Raw genomic sequence first — 19,285 nt, 5'->3', positions numbered from 1 at the left:
TTCATTAGAACAGACTCATTGTTAAAGCTTTCTTACTTTTAAACAAAGTTATACTAATCGGCTTTCAGGAAATGAATTAACATTGTCCAACATTGAAAGGAGCTGTTGATAACAAGAGGGAACAGAACTTACTTCTGGGGAATTTGTGAAAGAGTGAGATAGAGCAGTGCTTCTCAACCTTTTTGACTTGACGGCACACTTGATAGCTGGCTCGATCCTTACCCAGCACACTGAACCAAATTTAATCTCTCAGTATAGACAATGTTTTCCTCTTTCACTAGTCAAAGCAAGGAAGAGGAAAACAAGCGCTCCCATATGGATAGAACAATTAATCTTTTAATATTTGAAATTTAATGATTTTAGTTTCTTTAGAAATTGAACTTTAGTTATTTAGTTGAATTTTGTGTTCATCATGAATTTTAGTGCTTATTACTGCCAGCAAGTCCCAAACTTTCACTACTTCATTGGCTGTTGCAAGTTGAGAAAGTTCTTTGCAGAAAATATAATGATCTTGAATGACGTCCTCATTAGCAAGAGTAGTGAATGCACCTTTTATGTCTGTTGATTCATCAACTTGAAGAAAAAAAATTTCAGCTTTTTGTAGTTTATCAACCAGTGTTTTCTAATGTCAACCGTCATGTCATTAATTCGTCGACTAGTAACAACTAGTGGGGGATAGAATTGACACTCTGACCATCTCATACAATGCATTAGAACCTTTCGTTCCCAGTATGACTTCTTTACTCGCTGTCGCGGTTTTCAACGCATTTTGGCAATTAATTAAACAAACAACATTGTATCTGATCTCCTTGAGCAGATAAAATACATCTCTGTTCCTCATTTTTCTACAACTCCAAAAATACTGTGGCACACCAAGGATCTTCCCACGGCACACCAAGGTGCCGAGGCACATCGGTTGAGAAGCACTGAGATAGAGAAGGGAGGGGGGAGGAAGAAACTTCATCCTCCCTTTTTAGAACTGTTTAATTCTGGAAGGTAGGGGTTGACCCTTCCTTGACCATTTATTTTGATCTTTCATAAAATGGTATCACAATTTATCTTAAGATAAGTGTTTTAAGACAATTATATGTAAATTTAGAGAAGAAATGTTTTAAGTGAATTTATGGTTTAAATATATGAGATTCTATTGTTTTAAGTGCATTGTTTAGATTTTAAAGAGCATTTTAGAGATTTTTTTTTGGTCATAAAATCAAGAGCTAAGTTATAAATATGACTATCTGCCCCCCCCCCCCCCCCCGAGCAGGGAAAAAAATATATTTTAATTTCCAAAATTATGATGGATGAATGAAAAAAAGTAAGTGTTTACTATGTATAATATATAGATTCATTCTCCTAAGATTAAATGACAGGTACTAAAACTCAAAATTTTTAGTTTTAGCTTTTGGAGGAGAAACTCTTTTGAAGCTTTATTTATTTCTTATCTTTGCCTGGACAATTTTCAAAGAGAGGATTGGATAAATCCTGTTCTGAATTTTAGCGCTGGGTATAGAATTTCTTAATTAAAAATTTTTAAAGAAAAGTTATTTCAAATTCCATCAATATTCTTTTCAAACATAAATTAAATTTTTTCATTAGAATTAATCTTGCAACCAGTCTGTTTTTGTTGCATTCACTACTTATTGGGTAAATATTAAATTATATAATTTCCGCTTCTTGCCCTCTCTCTATGCCCCTCCCCCCTCCTAAATATTCTTTTGTACTCGCCTTGTTGATGTTCTATACCTGATTTTAAATTTCAGACTCCTCTGGAGAATCTTCTTCGGATACCTCAGATTCTGATTTTGATGACACCAAAGTACATGCTGTTTTCATGCAGGTAAATATCAGAAGTTATAATAACCTCCTTGTTATAACCTCCTTGCCTATTGTTAGATTTTTATTTAATAATAGTACTTGTTTATATAACAAAATTTCTGGTAATTCATTTAAAAATTTGATGGTATGCCTCAATTTATTGATGTGATAGAAAAGGTTTGACTGCTAACCATCCATTTTATCACAAAACAAAACTCATATAAAATAAATTAAAAATAAAAAGAAAATAAATTTGTTCTTTTTTCCATCTATTTTGTATTTGTTAAATTTCTTTGAAAAACTCATGAAGTGCAGATGGGTTACATCTGCAAAAGCAAGGCATTTAAAGTATATAATTAATTTTGTTTCTGTTTTTTTGAGCAATCACGATTGCTTATTGCTTTCATTTGACTGTTTCGATGTGCTATCATTTTATTTTCCCGCCAGCATTCTCTGCAGCACCACCATCGACCGGCTCCTCACGATGCTGCTCCTCTAGCGAAAACCGTCTCCAGTTTGCATCCATATCCTACACACACGCACATACATACACACACCTGCACACACACACATATACATATATACACCTACACACACATATACCTATATACACCTACACACAAACACACACATACATACACCTACACATATACACAAACACATACCTACACACTCACATACACACAACTATCCACACACTCATGCCTGCACACACAGACACGCATGCCTACACACATACACATACCCCCCTAAATACAAACACACATACCCCCCCCCCCCCCCCCACACACATGCCTACACACACACACACACTCGTGATTGCAAAAAACATAATTTGAATTCAAGAGGTCAAAATTCAAATTTATATATATATGTATATATATAATAATAATAAAAAAGTGAAAAGCATTGAAAAAACCACACCAAAAGCCCATAGATGCGCAACGCAGCAAAACTAAAAAGCCAAGTAAATATAAAATTAAGCAAACAGAATTACAAATATAAATAACAAATGATGATAAAAAGGAAAAATGCAAACAGCTATTAAGTAGGAATAGATAAAGAGTGAATCCAGAGCTCATCAGCCGTGGAGGATTCATTAATTATGGTCAAAAGACCAAAATTTTAACTATGAACTAGAAGAGAATGTTTAAGCTCCAGTACATGTAATAAAGAGTAAAAATGGGCAAACGCACCACTTGCTACGCTAAAAACAATAAACTAGAGCTTAATTTGGTCTTTTGACCATAATTAATGAATCCTCCACGGCTGATGAGCTCTGGATTCACTCTTTATCTATTCCTACTTAACCAGTAAAACGTGGAACCCGAGATATCTCGGAAACTGAAGCAGTGGCCCAAACCGTGGAACCCGAGCTCCTAGACTAGGGGCAGAGGGCTTCACTGCGGAGCTCGCAGTGTTCGTTCCCCTCTTTGGAATTCGCCGGTTCAGGATGAAAAGGGTTTAGTGTCAAAAGGGTGGATCACTTGGGAGTGTCACCCCTTCAGCGGTATTCTATGATCTGAAAAGGCATGAAAGAAATGCATTTTCTGGGAACGACAGTGGCTTTTTATCTTACGATATTTCGCTTGTTTTCGTACTTCTGAAAAATTTACAATTATCTATATCTATTTTGAGATCATATGTCTTAATATTTTAATATTAATTAAGTTTACAGTCTCAACATACAGCAATAACTAAATAGATTGCTTTGACTAATTTGTTCCATAATAATATTTTGCCTACTACAAAAAGACGCTTTATTTTTAAAATATAACAAAAAAAGTAGAACCTACAAGTTTTATCATTCTAATAGAATTTACGTTCGGTTTTTTAAATAAAATATCATGAAGAAGGGATAAACAAATAAAAAATAAGATGAAAGAAAAAACCAAATCAATTAGATGCGAAAAGGATCGCTTACAGGGGAAAAAAATAAATGCTGTAGAATGTGAATATTTAAGCAAAAAATCGTCGAAATAAGAAATGCATCTATAAACAAAGTTTGGATTCTACAAAAGTTCAGTATCGTAATCACGTTAATTTTTACCATATTATTCTTGTAATTCCGAGTCTAAAACTTTCCATTATCATCGAGTAAACTGAATAATACAATGACAATATAGCCTTTGCCGGTAAAAAGAGCCCGTGTTTCTGCTTCAAAATCTGACAAAAGATGTTCATCAAAAAGTTGCCTTATCAAGCAACTAATACTAGTTGCTGTTAATACTAATATGGTCGTTATGAAAAATAGTTGCATTTTGACGTTTCTGTTGATTACGTTTATATGATAAAGTTATCCGCTGGTATTTCTTGGCCAATGTACTTATTCTTTGTAATTTCTCAAGTTCTGAGCGAAATTCTCATGTTTTCTGAGCTTCAAAGGCAATTAAGGATAGTTGAAAGCGATAAACCAGAGCTCGATTAAGTCATTGTAAAGTCCTAGACCCGGAGGGTCAGATCCTGCCTCCTCTACACAACACACAATGGTTCCAATCATCATTCCAATATTTTAAGCAGTTCTTGTATTTTGGTATGTATTATAAGAACCTATAAATACACATTTACGTTTATACTCATTTTTGTTTCTTTGATTTTCACTTAATTTGTGTTCCTACTTCTAAATTCAATTAGAAAATCTATGGCAAAAGTTGTAAAGATATCCGGAATGAATGCAACAAAAAGTGCTCCGTACAACTCTGAAATGTAATTTTAATTTTTGCTTCAATATAGTTCATTATACAAATGTGTAATTAAAACCACAAATGACTGAAAAAATACGTGAAAAGAAAAAAAAATGGCTGCTTTTTTCTTAGTTATTTTATTAAACTTCGACGCAACAAGGAATTGGACTAATGAACTTAACGTGTATAATAAAAATAATAAAAGGCAATGAACCATAAAGTGGTCCTACTTGGCGCCTTTACTTTATTAGTTTTTGCATTTAAAGGGCATATTTTACATAAGCTCTAAACATGAAACCAATAATATCCTTGTTGCATTTTGTTCTCCATTTATCTTCCGTTAGATAAAATATAAATTTGAAAATAAATGAGGGCCATAAACTTCGAGGGGACCTACGCTTGGGCCTAGGTGTTTAGGGCTTGAGTTAAATATTTGCGAACGAAATACAGATATTTTTAGTGGAAAAATACGTGTCCCTGGTTTCACAGGTAATGATGACGTCAGCCTCTCCGTTTTTTTTTCACCAGTGTGCCAAAATTTGAAGGGTAACAAATGAGTAGCTTAAGTTCTAAAAAAATCAATTAATTTTCTATCGCACTAAAGCAAGATACATATATAATCAGAGACCGACGAAAATCATAAAATCTTAAGAGCCAGGCAAAATACTTAGGCGCCCGACATTTTCTCTTAGATTTTATAGGAAAGTTCAGTGCAATTTAGTTTCTTGTTCAGATGCATATGGTCAACAAGAAATTTGTTCTATTTCACTCTAACGACCTGGCACCCGGATTAGTCAGACCCTGTGCATAAGTAAGAAACTAACAAACTATTTTGTTACTTCACTATTCAGTGTGAGTGTGGGGAGGGGAATCATGAATCTGCCTAGTTTCTGCAAAAGTCACTGTAGGGTACTGTAACACACAGGGCCTGATCATTGAATAAGCAAACTCGGATGTGTCCTAGGGCTCTCCCTTGAGGGCACCAAATGGCAAAAATTGTAACGATTGACTACTGGGGGCCCTGAAAAAGGGGACTGGCCAAGGGCTTCTCAATATATTAATCGGGCCCTCGCAACACACACACGTGTATATTATACGCATAGGTACAAAGTGTGAATCGGTGCCAGAACAGGGTTTTTACATTGATTGTCTGGGAAATCATTTCGTTTCCAACACAATATATGTTTAATTCAGTTTTTTATTGATTTTCATATTCACACACTAAGCTTTTTTTTTCTTTAAATTACTTTACAGATCACTCTCAACCGATCAATAGTTCTCGCAAAATTTCCTTATGAAAACCAAAGACGAAAACCATTTTGTAAAAGAAATAATATTTACGGATGACTCTCGCTGACCTTCGTCTTTGCAGCATACAGTACGGTAGATTCTGGTACTGTTGTTTATACAGGGGATATCAGGAATTCACAAGGTGGGAGGGAGGGGTTGAAGTTTTGTTATCGTTATCCGTATCGTCAGGAAAACGTCCCTACGTCTCTTTATAATATCTTTGTATTTTTAATGATGGCAAAGAGGGGCAGGGGGGAGTAAGGCCAGGGACACGTCCCCCCCTTCCTCCCACAACACAGGTGAATTTATCTGCATGATTTTATTTGGTAAAGACTGAACTATGTTCACAACTTTATAATAGCTTACTTTATTTGCGAAGTAACTACATGAAGTGCATACATGATTTAGATTTTATTGAGGAACCTCATAATAAATTTTTCCTTTCCTTCTCCAAGAAAACTTATTCGCATTTTACTAATGAGCTTTGTAAAAATTGATGCATGTAATATATATTTGTGTAGCATCATTTAAAATATGTAATTTTCATTCACATGTGTCAAAAGTTTAACGTTATGCGTGAACTTTCGAAAAAATCTCTAGTTCAAAAAATAGTTGATTTTCAAAATTCACTACTATGGAGCAACTCTGGTGCAATCAAGCATGTAAATTGTAAAGCAGCTGGCATTAGCAAGAAGCCTTTCTATATTGGAAGCAAACGCCTTTGAGTGGAAATTGATCCCCCACTGAATACAAGTGGGGTCAAATCATTCATTGTCCACCCATAAACACGTGCGGTTGGACTTGATTTTCAACATTTCGTGCCCTATCCTAACATAGTAAACATTCGTCCTTCAACAGTAGTTCTAGAGGTCAAATACTGGTTCCTCTATTTGCTTTGTTGAAAATCGTAGATATCCGTGGCTACGCTCTAATTGTTCAAGCAAAGAAAAGGCATTCAATGAAATTCAACTACATACGTATATATTCATCCATGTTTTTTCAATTATCACATATTAGGTGCAGTCTAGAATAAAAATTCTGCACAAGTAAAGAATAAACAATTAAACAAGATTAATGAGTTCAAAAAATAAATAAATGAAAGAAAGAAAGAAAGAAAGAAAATTCAATAAATAAATTAATTAATAAAGTTGACAATGTATGCACGAAATAATATTCTACTTATAACTCAGAGATAGTACAAAAATTATAGTACGCAATACGACAGTAATTATAATGATAGTTCATTTTTGCCTTGTATGATGTTGAAAAAAAAATGTGCTGAAACATTTACGGCGTGTCACATATCACATACACCTACTAAAATTATATTGTTGCAAAAAATATATTCACACAATCTTTTTTAATTGAAAACGATACCAGGTTAACTAGCAAATCTTTTATTTTCTGTCCATCAGCAAAAAAAAAAAAAAGGGCATATATTTCAAAACCTTAATACATTTTTTTATCAAGCTTTGCCCCGAAAACCATGTTATTTATCGAAGTGATGCGTTTCAATTGGATGCTACGGTTCCTTAGAGGAATATTTTTAAAGTAAAGTACACCTCAACGACATGTTTTCTGTTATTGAAACTGCAGAATAATACATAGATAAATACCAGATAATAAACTAAATAATAGTAAAAAAACGGAAAACAAGGCGAAGTTTTTAAAAAAAACACTGAAAATGTAATAAATTTAAATGACTTCCTGTGCCTTCAAAATTTTAAAGAAAATTCTTTCGTATTCGAAAGGAACTGAGTTAGCACTTTTAATAACGTAAATTAAAATTTACTTAGTGAGATAAGTAAAATCTATCGAGAAATCGTTCAATAAAATAACTTCAATAATATGAAGATCAACGAAAAAAATGATAACTTCGATGTAATTTATGCACAAGGCACACGTACCAAAAAAAAAAAAGGTTTTCAGATGCGTCTTTGGAAGTTAATTAGGACTCACTTTATCGATGTAAAAAGTTGTAATCTTTGGTACATAAGAAATCCGTCACAACGTGATCACATGCTTACAATTTCATTCTAATTGTGCATTTATCAGGTTTGTTTATGAGTTTTTTACGTGCCGAAGATCATAACTTTTTGCAGCGAAAAGCGCTCTTTTGTTTCCCAAAACACATATTTTACTATTTGCGTGTTTATAACGCTCGTTTTGTCATTTATTTCAAAATTAGGCTTTTGATTTTGTCTGTTTTAATTTTGTCCTAACTTAAAAAAATAAGAAAGAAAAAGAAACATTTCGGTTTTACAGAAGCAGTCTGCTTTCATATCTTATTTTTAAAATAAAAAACAACTTGAACTACTTGCTATTGGAGGGGGTGGGGGGGGGGGGGCGTTACGAAGCTAGTCATTTTGACTGTTAAACATAATTCAAGTAAGATATTTTTTACTCTTAGAATATGTTTGATTTGCGTGTCGAAAGGGAGTGCGTCAGTTATTCACCGAAATATGATACATAAAATAACTATACACATGGGAACTCCAAAGATATTTTTTAGGAAGTTGGAAATTCTCAATTTATCAAATAGAACTCCAATTTTTGCCGCAGGTTAAATTCAAGTATGAACACAAGTACATTTGAGGAGAAAAAATATTTGAGCATTTGAAAAATTCCGACATTGCAATTTTGTCTCCAAATTTGCTGAATCAAACAAAATTGGCCGAATAAGGATTTTCTGGGCGGTTGCTGTGACCTACCATCGCGGGTATCCCTGACTATATATACGCAATAAAGAATGTATAACTGTTTTATATTCTAAACCCTCTTCAAAAATAAATAAATAAATAAACAACGAAGTTAAATTTTGTTTGCATGAACTAGAAAAAAATCATGTATTTGCGTATTTTTGACTTAAGAATGTTACTTAAAACTTGAAAGAACATGTATCCGAATTTGGCTGTACTTTCGAACAGAGGGATTAATTTTTCCGCTCTTTATCTCAATCCATTTTAATGATGAACTTAGTTTATCCATTACAACAATTATATTTCAGACTACGGTTTTGCTTTTTTTTTTTTTTGACTTTTTACTTTTTTTTTCTGGAAGTATAACGCAGTAAGGTGCTTAGTTCATCACTAGAATAATTTATTTCAGAATACAACTTTTTTTCTGCATTTTTACTTTTTTTTCTTGAAGTAGAACGCAGTAATGTGCAAGAAGGCAATCGAAACACCCTTTCGGGAAAATGGACTAAATAATTGAATAAAATACTAAGATTTATAAAGCACTTTACGAAATATTTAATGTATTAAAAGAAAAGTGAGAATCAAAAATATTTTATGTTTCAATAAGTTTAATGTAATGAAACTATAGTTTGTAATTTTAAATAATTTTAATGAATTAATAAAGCATATTTGAAGGAAATAAGAGCACTTCAAAAAAACAAAAACAAAAAAAGAGAAATGAAAATATAAAGTGTAAATGAATCCGAAAACTAGCACATTCTGGAAGCAAAAAAAGTGTTTCTCTTTGAAGAAGAAATAGCGTTCAGTGGTCATCAAAGGTGATCGTTACCACGCCTTCTCGTTAGTCACCTGGCTGCTGCGTATTCAAAAGAGCATTCTGCCGGACAACAGCGAATTCCTTTACGTACCGACGGGGGGGGAAAGAAAGAGCAATACAGGAAAAAAAACTTTTCTTCAGCTTTTCTCTCCCCGCTATGCGATGCATTTTAAACGGAGATCCACCACGTTTGACTGGTTAACAGTTGTAAACTGCTTTTATGTTCTTTTCATCAATTCACCAGTAGTTTTTGAGATTTATCGAGCGTACACAAAGAGACTGTCATAGTCGTACTGCCTCATCTGACAGCTTTAAGAAAACATGCAATGGGCGTGGCCTTTCAAAAGCTCCACACGTAAATGCCCCGCTCCATACAAATCTTACAAAAGTAAAAAAGAAAAGTTCGTACACATGTTCATGAGAGATACCTTTTATCGTCAATGTATTCATCTTTTTCTCGTGTTAGATCTCTTTATGTAACATCTTCAGCTCTTCAACATCATTCCAATAGAAATATCTATTGATTCTTAACTCTGCAGCTGTCGACACTTTGCGCGTGTATTCCCTTGAGCAAAAGTCGATCGTAACAAGTAAAGAAGAAAATCATTCAGTGACCACTAAAAATGGGGCAACATTTGTTGACCTCCATTCACAAGAACGCTTTATCTCCTGTCCAATTCTGATATGCTGTAAGAAGGACAAATGTTCTCAGGCAGTCATTGATTCGGATATTTTCAGTTCTGTGTCCTTCAGCGGGAGAAACAGATATATTTAGTGAATTTTTATGCCAAACATGGGTTTAGGGATAAGAAATAATGGAAGGACGTTTTGTTGAGGCTCTTTTCAGTGATATCTTTCGAAAAATACAAACGGTGTACTAGTTCTTTATTTTATAAAAAACCTTCAGTACTAATTTTTTTATCCGACACTTTACATATGAAAAGAGGAAGAAGCAACAAGGAAAATCTCCATTCGTTAGCTAGTACTTACCTTTATATACTGATTCAATTACAGAATTTTACTTACTAAAATTTTTTTGCAAACTTCTATGCACTGGAATAGTATTTTAAGTGCGGAACTTGCATTAGATACATATTTTATACAATATTTTGCACAGCAATATGTCTTTATGACTATTTTAGACATTTTTCTGTCCATAGTAAAGTTGAGGGCATTGTCTTGTTTCTTGCATTGTATGACATCAATATCAGCAATGTTGTATGCATTATCTTGTTTGTTGCAAAGCTTTAGGTAAGCCAACAGGCCTGATTTTGTTACAAAGCCCATTGAATAATGGTGAATAAATTGGATGAAGCGTGACTTAACTCAACAGAACAGAAGATCATGAAACTAACTTAACAATTTTTGTTTCAACTGTAGAGAAAGTAAGAATTTTTGAAGATACAAACACAAAAAGAAATCTAAAATTCACAAGGAGCGTGACTTAATTCATCAGAAAAGAAGAATATAAAGCTAACTTAACAATTTAGTAACAACCAAAGGGAAAATAATAATTATTAAAGATGCAAACACAAATAAAAAGATAAACAACTGAAAAGGAAAAGTTACAGAGAATAAAAATAAGTTTATTAAAACATTTTAAGTAACGAACAAGAAACTTTCAGTTAAACTAACAAAAATTTATTAACCACTTAACGCATTAGCTTGTTTTTGACACGAGCGGAAAAGTACCGTCCAATTTACATATGCCCTTGTCTCACACGATCAACTTTTATCGCGCATTTTTGTTATTTCTAGTGCTCGTCTAAAATTATGTTCTAGTAAAAATATACAGGCTAGATTTCTATTAAACTTATTTACCATAGATGGATCCTGCATACACGTCTTGTGTAAACTACGTGGTGCATTTTGATGAATAGCTATAGGTTTGTTAGAAATTTCTTGTTCAAAAAGGTTGTTTGTTGAGAATACGTAATATTCGATTTTATTGCGTTATGCTTGTAAGTATGACAATTTGATTTTCTTTGATTTTAATATTTTGAAATTCACAATGAAAATGTAATCAAATTGTTTACACTTTACTTGTATACGTATTTATTTTTAAAAGATAATATCCCCCCCCCTGTCTATTTTCCCCCCTCACCCGCTGAAATTGCGAAAAATAACTTTCCTAAACTTATTTTCGACGGGAAAAGAAAATATCATTTCTGACCCAATTTTCTGAAAAAACTTGCGCTTTAAGGGGAAAACAAGGGGATAAAAAGAAAGGCATATTAGCTGAAGGAAAAATCTTATTGACAAATAAAAAACGGGCTTTGACTCAATGAAAAAAGAACTCCTAGTACTGATCAAAATGGATAATAAATCATCTTATAGATTCGTATGACTGAAAAAAAAATTCAAATGAGTAAAGAACAAATATTAATGATGGCAAGAAAAATCCTACTAAATATGAAGCCCTGATTATAAACTTAAAATTTTTTCATAACCAAATAAAAAAAGTCCGTCTACTCAGCAATATATAATTACAAAAAAAAGGGGTTTGGTTCTTTTCCGAAATCAAAAGTGACATTCAGGTTGCAAACTGCGCCGAAATCACTAAACTATAAAATGTTCAAAAATTCGTCTTTCTAATTATATTTTTTATTCTTAGCAAAGAAAAAAGGTAGCTCCTTGATTTATCTTGTAAAGTAGCTGTAAGCGCCAGCACTACGACCTAAAAATTGAATTTATTGTTTCTTACCAAGACTTTTTACTTCTTTTTACAAAAAAGGAACTATTGGATTCGCGAAAAAATATTCACCCAAAAATCGGCCCTAATTTCCATTTTGCTCACCCCCGAATGAATGCTGAGATTTTTTTTTCAACCCGATCACACGTGGATATGTGCCTAGGAACGTACAGACACCCGAAATATCCTTTTTGACGATCCTAGAGTTAATTACAACGAGTTTTATCGTGACATCTGTATGTACGTATGTATGTGCGTATGTGTGTATGTATGTCGCAAAACTCAAGAACGGAATGTCCTAGAATGTTGAAATTTGGCACTTAGACTCCTAGTGGGGGCTAGTTGTGCACCTTCCTTTTTGGTTGCATTCGTATGCTCCAAAGGGGGCCTTTTGCCCCTTTTGGGGAAATCATTGTTAATTTCGATGTAGACTCACGTGGTGTTATAATTTGGCGATATATCGCCAGTCTTTTGGTCGCCAAGTTTTGTCGCCAACTTGGCGACAAATGTTTTTACATATTTTTTTAAACAATTTGTTAAAACAGTTATTTAAATTTTATTATTAATTATTTTAGAAATTATTATTTTTTTAAACAATTATTTATTTAAAACAATAAGAATAAAATAAATTTAAAATCCATTTTTTTAAACAAATTAACATTTTTCTAAATATTTTTTTTTACATATTTTTTTAAAATCTGGTTTCTATTTGGCCACTGTTGGTGATATTTAGAGAGTCAACTATTGAATCATATTAATACTGCCAATAATGAGAAAATGACATTAAATTGGAGTAAAAGGAAGTCATGTGATGCACACATCAGCTCGTTTTTTTTTTTTTTTTTTTTTTTTTTTTTTTTTGAATTAACTCCATAGTTTATGATTTTCCTCCACTTTTGCACGATGTAACTGACATACGGGCAAAAATTCCAAACATTCATAAACTGAAGCAGTTTTGTGGAAAATGAAAACAAACATTGCATTATTACTCTATGCAAAGATTAAATTTGAAAGTCTAATATTTCGAGACAGTGTATTCAGTCACACAATATTATGTCTTATTATTTATGTAAAGAATTTTACATTTTTATACATGGTACAAGAAAATAACATTTAGAAAATGGCAAAACTTTTATATTTCTTTAGAAACTGCTAGGAAAATATTAAAGTTCACGATATTCGGCTGCTTTCGGATTGTTAACTTGAAAAATGTTCGCATTATTTGAACAAATGTCCTACAAGGATTGTTACGATCGCTTAGGGATTTTAACAGACCATTGAGTTAAAGTAGATATAACCGACTTTCTGTTCTTCTGATAAGGTGCACTTTTGACAAGTTTAAAATTGGTTTCAAAAAATATTTCTTGCCGTGTTAATCCATAACTTATCTGTGTTCCTCAAAATTTGCTGACAAACTTATTGAGTTTTGGTGTGAACAGAAATGTCGAAGAAATTTTAGCAATTTCATTTTATTTCATTTAAAGGTAAAAAAAAATTATGAATCGAAATGGCATATATATCAATCATGGCACAATTTGGAAGCAAAATACAGGGTATGGCATATCAACCTCCCGTAGTTAGAATGCGAGCAATGTGAGTTGTGATGGGGAAGCGGTGGTGGAAGTGATAACATTTGAGAGCAGCACTAGTGCCATTTACAGTATTAGGAATGGCATGGTAGGGTAAACATCGCCATGTGTATAGTGCAGCTCTGGTTAGTTGAGCTGTGACCTTGACTATGTTTACCTGTTTTAAGGGACTTTAGTGAAAAATGGACGTGTTATTGGCTCGGACTTTAGTTGGAATATTTTTGAAAAACTACTAAGAAAGTTTCTCAACTCAACTTAGCGCCAATTACCTCTCCAATTTACTGAAACAGAGGTAAACATTGTCAGAGTCGGAGCTCAACTTCTCAAAGCCTCTCAATAATAGAGGAGTATATAAGCAATTGTGGTTGTTTGATTACTACTCAGCAGAAATTTCGCGTTTGGTAAAACTTCGGCGGACCAGATAGAAAAAATCAAAATTTAAAGCCGCAGGTAGTGCACTGAAAAACAAACTGTAACTGTGGTATTTTTACCAAAAATCGGTTATTGTTTCGGCGCCAAGAAGAATCAAATCACAAAACAACAAAATTCTCTAGCGCAAATTCGCAAAAGATAAATAAATAAATAACATGCTGCCCTCACATTTGCCCAGTTTTTCATAAGTGGGTTGCTAGTTTATAGCATGAAAGTTTAATGGTCAATAACTATACCGTTCACCCTATGTACGTGTCATTTATAAAGTTGACTGAGACGTGAAAACTCAAACATATAATACGATTTAAAAAAAAAAAAAAAAAGTTTTTTCATATTGCTAGAGAGCTTCTACTCTAGAGTTTTGAACGATTTTGTCAACTGTAATAGTTTTTAAAAGGTTTTCAAGGCTATTATAAGATGTCAACGATTAAACAAACATCCTTGTTGTCTAACAAGACTTTCAGAGAATTAAAATATTTCATATTCAACTGCACAGAATAATTAATTGAGTTACATGAATCTTTACAAACCACTGTTAGAGTGGAAAAACTTTAAAATGAGAATTAAGTGTCATTCAAGACTTTGAAAATGTGTAGGACTTTGAAAATATGTTTTTGACTTATTTTTCTTTTTTCTTTAATGACTTTCTAGGACAGGAAGTTCCGTTGCACCACGTATCCGTCCAAGGCCTTCTGCCTTCGACACCTCATTTTGTGACGTATGAAGGCTCTTTAACAGTTCCAGCATGCCATGAGTCTGTCACATGGCTAGTCATCAACAGACCTATCTACATTACTAAACAACAGGTAAAATATTTATTTCCATTCTCTCATAAAGAACACGTATGCCCACATCACACGAATGCGCAGTTTTTGATCATGTTTTTTTTTTTTTTCAATGCTGCTTTACAGAAATAACAATAATTGGTTCGCCTAAATCACGGTGCTTTTACGAAAAGATTTTTTTATTGTGAAAAATGTTCTGTGTTATGAGAAAATAGTATATTTACTTAAAATGAGAGTGATTAGTAAGACAAAATTGCCAAAAAAGAAAAAAAAAAGACAGTAAAATTATAATTTAGACAAACACACTGAAGGTAGACAAAAACATGAACTAAATTTCGTGATGTCAAATTTCGTTGCGTTAGAACCAAGTTAAAAGCCTCTAGCCAAAGACAATATTATGTTAATTTACTGTTGCATCTTACAGTAGAGTTTCGCAGCTACAAAATGTATCATTATTTTTTTAAGAAAACATAAAAGAAATGTCATAAGGTGATCAATTGCATTTTCCTTTGCAATTTATGAGAGTTGATAAAAGAAATAGGTTATAAATCTAATAAAGAAATATTCATTGACAATAGAATAGAAGGAGTTAACAAAAGGGGATTAGGAGACACGCATGCCTATCATTTTTCAACATAATCGCCAGATCTATTTAGGCATTTATCAGAACGCAGAACCAAGTGGTTGATCCCATATTGGTAGAAATTAGGTCCCTGTTCATTGAGTCAGTTGTCGGCGAATGTTTTTAGAGCAATGTCCGAAGAGAACCAACCGTGTGCCGGATAAATGCTTTTTCGACCTCGGAAACAAGAAATATTCACTATGTTCCAAACCTAGGCTATATGGTGGGGAGAGGGTGATTCCAGATTCCTTACCTGAACCGTTGTAACAGTTACTACGTTTCTTAATCAACATGGGGCCAGGCATTGTCATGCAGGAGGATGACACCTTCACTCAACATGTCGGCCTTTTGCGGACACATTCTTTGTCCATCGAATCACGGCTCGAACTTCCAAACGAGACATTTCAGCCGCCCTGAACCTTCAGGTGTTCTCTACTTAACCTGCACACCACCTGCATGACAAGTCGTGCCATCTGATTCCAATTTTGGGGGAAAATATATTCACAATATAAAGCTTTCAAATGCTGCAGTTTTTTTTCCGGATCCCTCGTAGTTACACACCACATTAACAAAAAAAAAAAAAAAAATTCAGAATTAAATTTAAAAAAATTTTGTTTATTCACTGATTTAAACTTTTCATATAACAGTGCTTTCTATGATTACCTAAACAATATCAAAGCACGTTTGTTTGAAAAATACGTTAGTCATAGAATCTTAAATTGAGGCAAGATGCTCATACTTCAACCATGATTTTTAATCCATTCGCTTAAATCATTACTGTGCTAAAAGAATAATTAGTGTCATGGATGAATACTTCAACAAAACTAAGATTTATTAATTTTATTCAATACAAAGAATAATGTAAATGTATTTAGGATAATTTAGCGATAGTTGATTGCATAAAAGTTTTAGTACATTTTTAAGCTGACTAGCAAATATAAATACATCAAATATAATGTATAATTTCATAAAACAACGCTGCTGATTTTTTGTTTCTAAATTATTTTATTTTTTAAAAAAAAGGTTAGAATTTGTTTGACAGCTTCATGGCATGTACCTCTACTGATGTGTACCTCTCAAAAACACACATTATTACAGATTTTAGCAAATAAAATGCTTGAAATATTTCTAAGAGGACAAAGATTCCTTTCTTACAATGTTGACATTTTGAACGAGACAAACGGCAACAATAACTATTACAAAACTTTTGAAAACAGTAAAATCAATAATTTCAAAGAATGCGTGTCATTTAAAACCTTCTTTAGTTGCATTTCTATTGTTTAAAGTCTCTGAAGTGAAGATGCAGAATAGAAATTTGGAAATAAACGATCTTTATCACGAAATTCTAAACATTTCCTGCGACATCAAAAAATATTCATCCAAATCCACTTCTATTCAATTCAAAGAAATAATTGCGGGAAGAATAATTTTATTTAACTCTGCACATTTCTTAAATTCCGTAAAATGCTTATTAATCTAATGTTACCTCTTCATAAGGCTTTGTAAGGCAACACATGGTGCTATTTTAATTTACCTAAGTTATAGTTCCTATTGTCTTAAATAAACATCGTTCTCTAAGAATACAGTTAATCTTTTGAAATTTAATCAATTTCGCTATTATTTTCAATTAATAGCAAGAGTACTGAATGAATAAGCAAGTATCTGAAATTCAAGGAATATAGAGATGAAGTATGTATTAATGCTAGATGCGTGCTCTAATAGCATGTGAGGAATCTCTCACGATAAGTAGGCTGATTCTTATCTAAGACTGAATACTTAAATAGTAACAAATTAATTTTCCTGTTAAAAGTGTTTTAGCTTCATGAAATAGACTACTTGTTTCAATAGAGTTTACTATGAGCACAGATTTATGTTCAATATTTAGTAGTTTTACACAAATAATCATGTTTCGACATCACTCAAGAATGATCATTATTTAAATACTAGAAAATTTGCCCGTTAAGGTATGACGGGTGGAAATTGCTTCTACATTTGAACGACGCAATTGCCTGTTTGGTGATATTTTGATTGTTGAAATTTTAACCCTAACGCCAGTGTATGAAAACTTAACTCTAGTGGATAGTGTTGATTGCTGACCACTTTTTCGTTTCTTACCAGTAAAACAGTTAAGTTACCGGATCCAGTTTAGCCTTTTCAAAATGAAGCATTTCCTTGCCTGTCAAACATTACCAAAAATTATCATCAAATTATCATGCCGTAGAGCGAGTTTCATTGTTGATGACGTCAGGAAAATTATTTGATCAGTAAATTCGCTATTATATATATATATATATATATATATATATATATATATATATATATATATATATATATATATATATGAGGATTTAGTAATAAAATATTTAAAGATTTGATTCCAACTTGAACAGTACTTAAACCTGTGACACATAATCATGTATTTGTGTACACAATTATTCTCAAAGGATTTGACATCTTCTCCTCAGATTAGTGCTGCCAGAAACTGCAGTTTTACTATTGCAATATGTAAATGGTGTTTTAGTGCGATAGTTATTTAGCGGTTTTTTACTCTTTTATTTCTCCTTTAATATAGTGACAGAAACCAAATTTTTGCTAACCGGGCAGGTTTACCGCACTTGCATTTTGACGTACCTTAAACGTACAGTTGCTACCGTTTAATGTGATCACATATGGGGAAAAGTAACTCCTTAACCTAAAACGATTGATTATAATAAACGATAAATGTTGAATGTTGATTACTGCAGAATATTTCGACTCATATGTTATTTTAATGAAATGGCTGCCCTGCTGAAAAAAATGCAGTAACACGGAAAACACATCCAAATAATGCAATGTGTAAATTATTGATTTGCAGAGAAGAAATCGTCAATTTTTGTTTATGTGCTACTTTTAGGCAGCAAGTGCTTTATAAAACGTTCGTAATCTTACTGGAAATATCTTTGATTTCTGTCAGCACGACTACATCACTGTTGTTACCTGTCTTTGTAAATCCTGCAAGAGTAAAGCTACTTCTAATTGTTAACAGCGTACGATGACAGTGTTCACATATGTATAGCTTCAAAAATCTATCTTCAAAATCAATTCCTCAATATACTCTGCTCTCTAAGATTTGCCAAGAATTCCATTCAGAATCCTCCATAGTTTCTAGTGTTTAGGAACGCATTTCCTTTCAGTAATATGCCTTCATAATTCGGATAATTTCTTAATCACATAAGAAAGGGGGGTAAATATGTCCTCAGATTTTAGAAAATATTTTCGAAAAAAAGAGGTAGAGAGAATTGGTTTTTTCGTATTTAGTCGCAGAGTTAAGGAAAATAATTTTCTTAATTGATAGCTATAAGCGAAGTATTGATTATAAAAAAAAACGATGTTTTTTTTAAATATACTTATGCACAACTAGATGGGACTTAATGATTCCGTTTTGACTTATACGTTATACAAACGTTAAATGGATCAGACACATATGATACAGGAGTGTCAAATTTATATCAGATAAATTGGAATGCAAGTAGCATATTTTGCTTTTTAGGAAACTAATATCCTATTATTTGTAAAATTATTTGGCTCTGATACAAATAGATTTGTTTCAAATTTAATACTCTTTTCTCAAAGGTTTAGCTAATGTTTCAAAGAAAAAAGTTTTAGATGCAGCTTTCTAAGGTAAAACAAATGTCTCCAAAATCCGCAGCATGATAAATGGACATTTTAAAAGCGATTTTCCTCGTTTTAAAAGAAGAAAAATGAATAATTTTAAGAAGGAACATTTCCATTTGTTTTGCGCAAGAAGAGTGTAGTAGGTCAGAACATCATGTTAGTGCAGTAGACAAGAAAACACATTTATATTTAACTGGTCAAAGTTA

General features: G+C 32.6%; 1 protein-coding gene across 1 annotated transcript in view; it reads left to right on the top strand.

Annotated features, from left to right (window-relative positions):
* Positions 1-11,943, top strand: part of LOC129228684 (general transcription factor IIF subunit 1-like) — a 59,225-nt gene extending 47,282 nt beyond the window's left edge. Inside the window, exons 9-10 of the mRNA XM_054863368.1 lie at positions 1,761-1,837; positions 11,920-11,943. Coding sequence (XP_054719343.1) covers positions 1,761-1,837; positions 11,920-11,943 — 101 coding nt within the window. The remainder of the gene's footprint in view (positions 1-1,760; positions 1,838-11,919) is intronic.
* Positions 11,944-19,285: the final 7,342 nt, after the last annotated feature.

The sequence above is a fragment of the Uloborus diversus genome, chromosome 8, assembly GCF_026930045.1.
Source record: "Uloborus diversus isolate 005 chromosome 8, Udiv.v.3.1, whole genome shotgun sequence".
NCBI classification, from domain to species: Eukaryota; Metazoa; Arthropoda; class Arachnida; order Araneae; family Uloboridae; genus Uloborus; species Uloborus diversus.
Note: the sequence above shows the minus strand (reverse complement) of the source record. Positions and strands in the feature narration are given on the sequence as shown.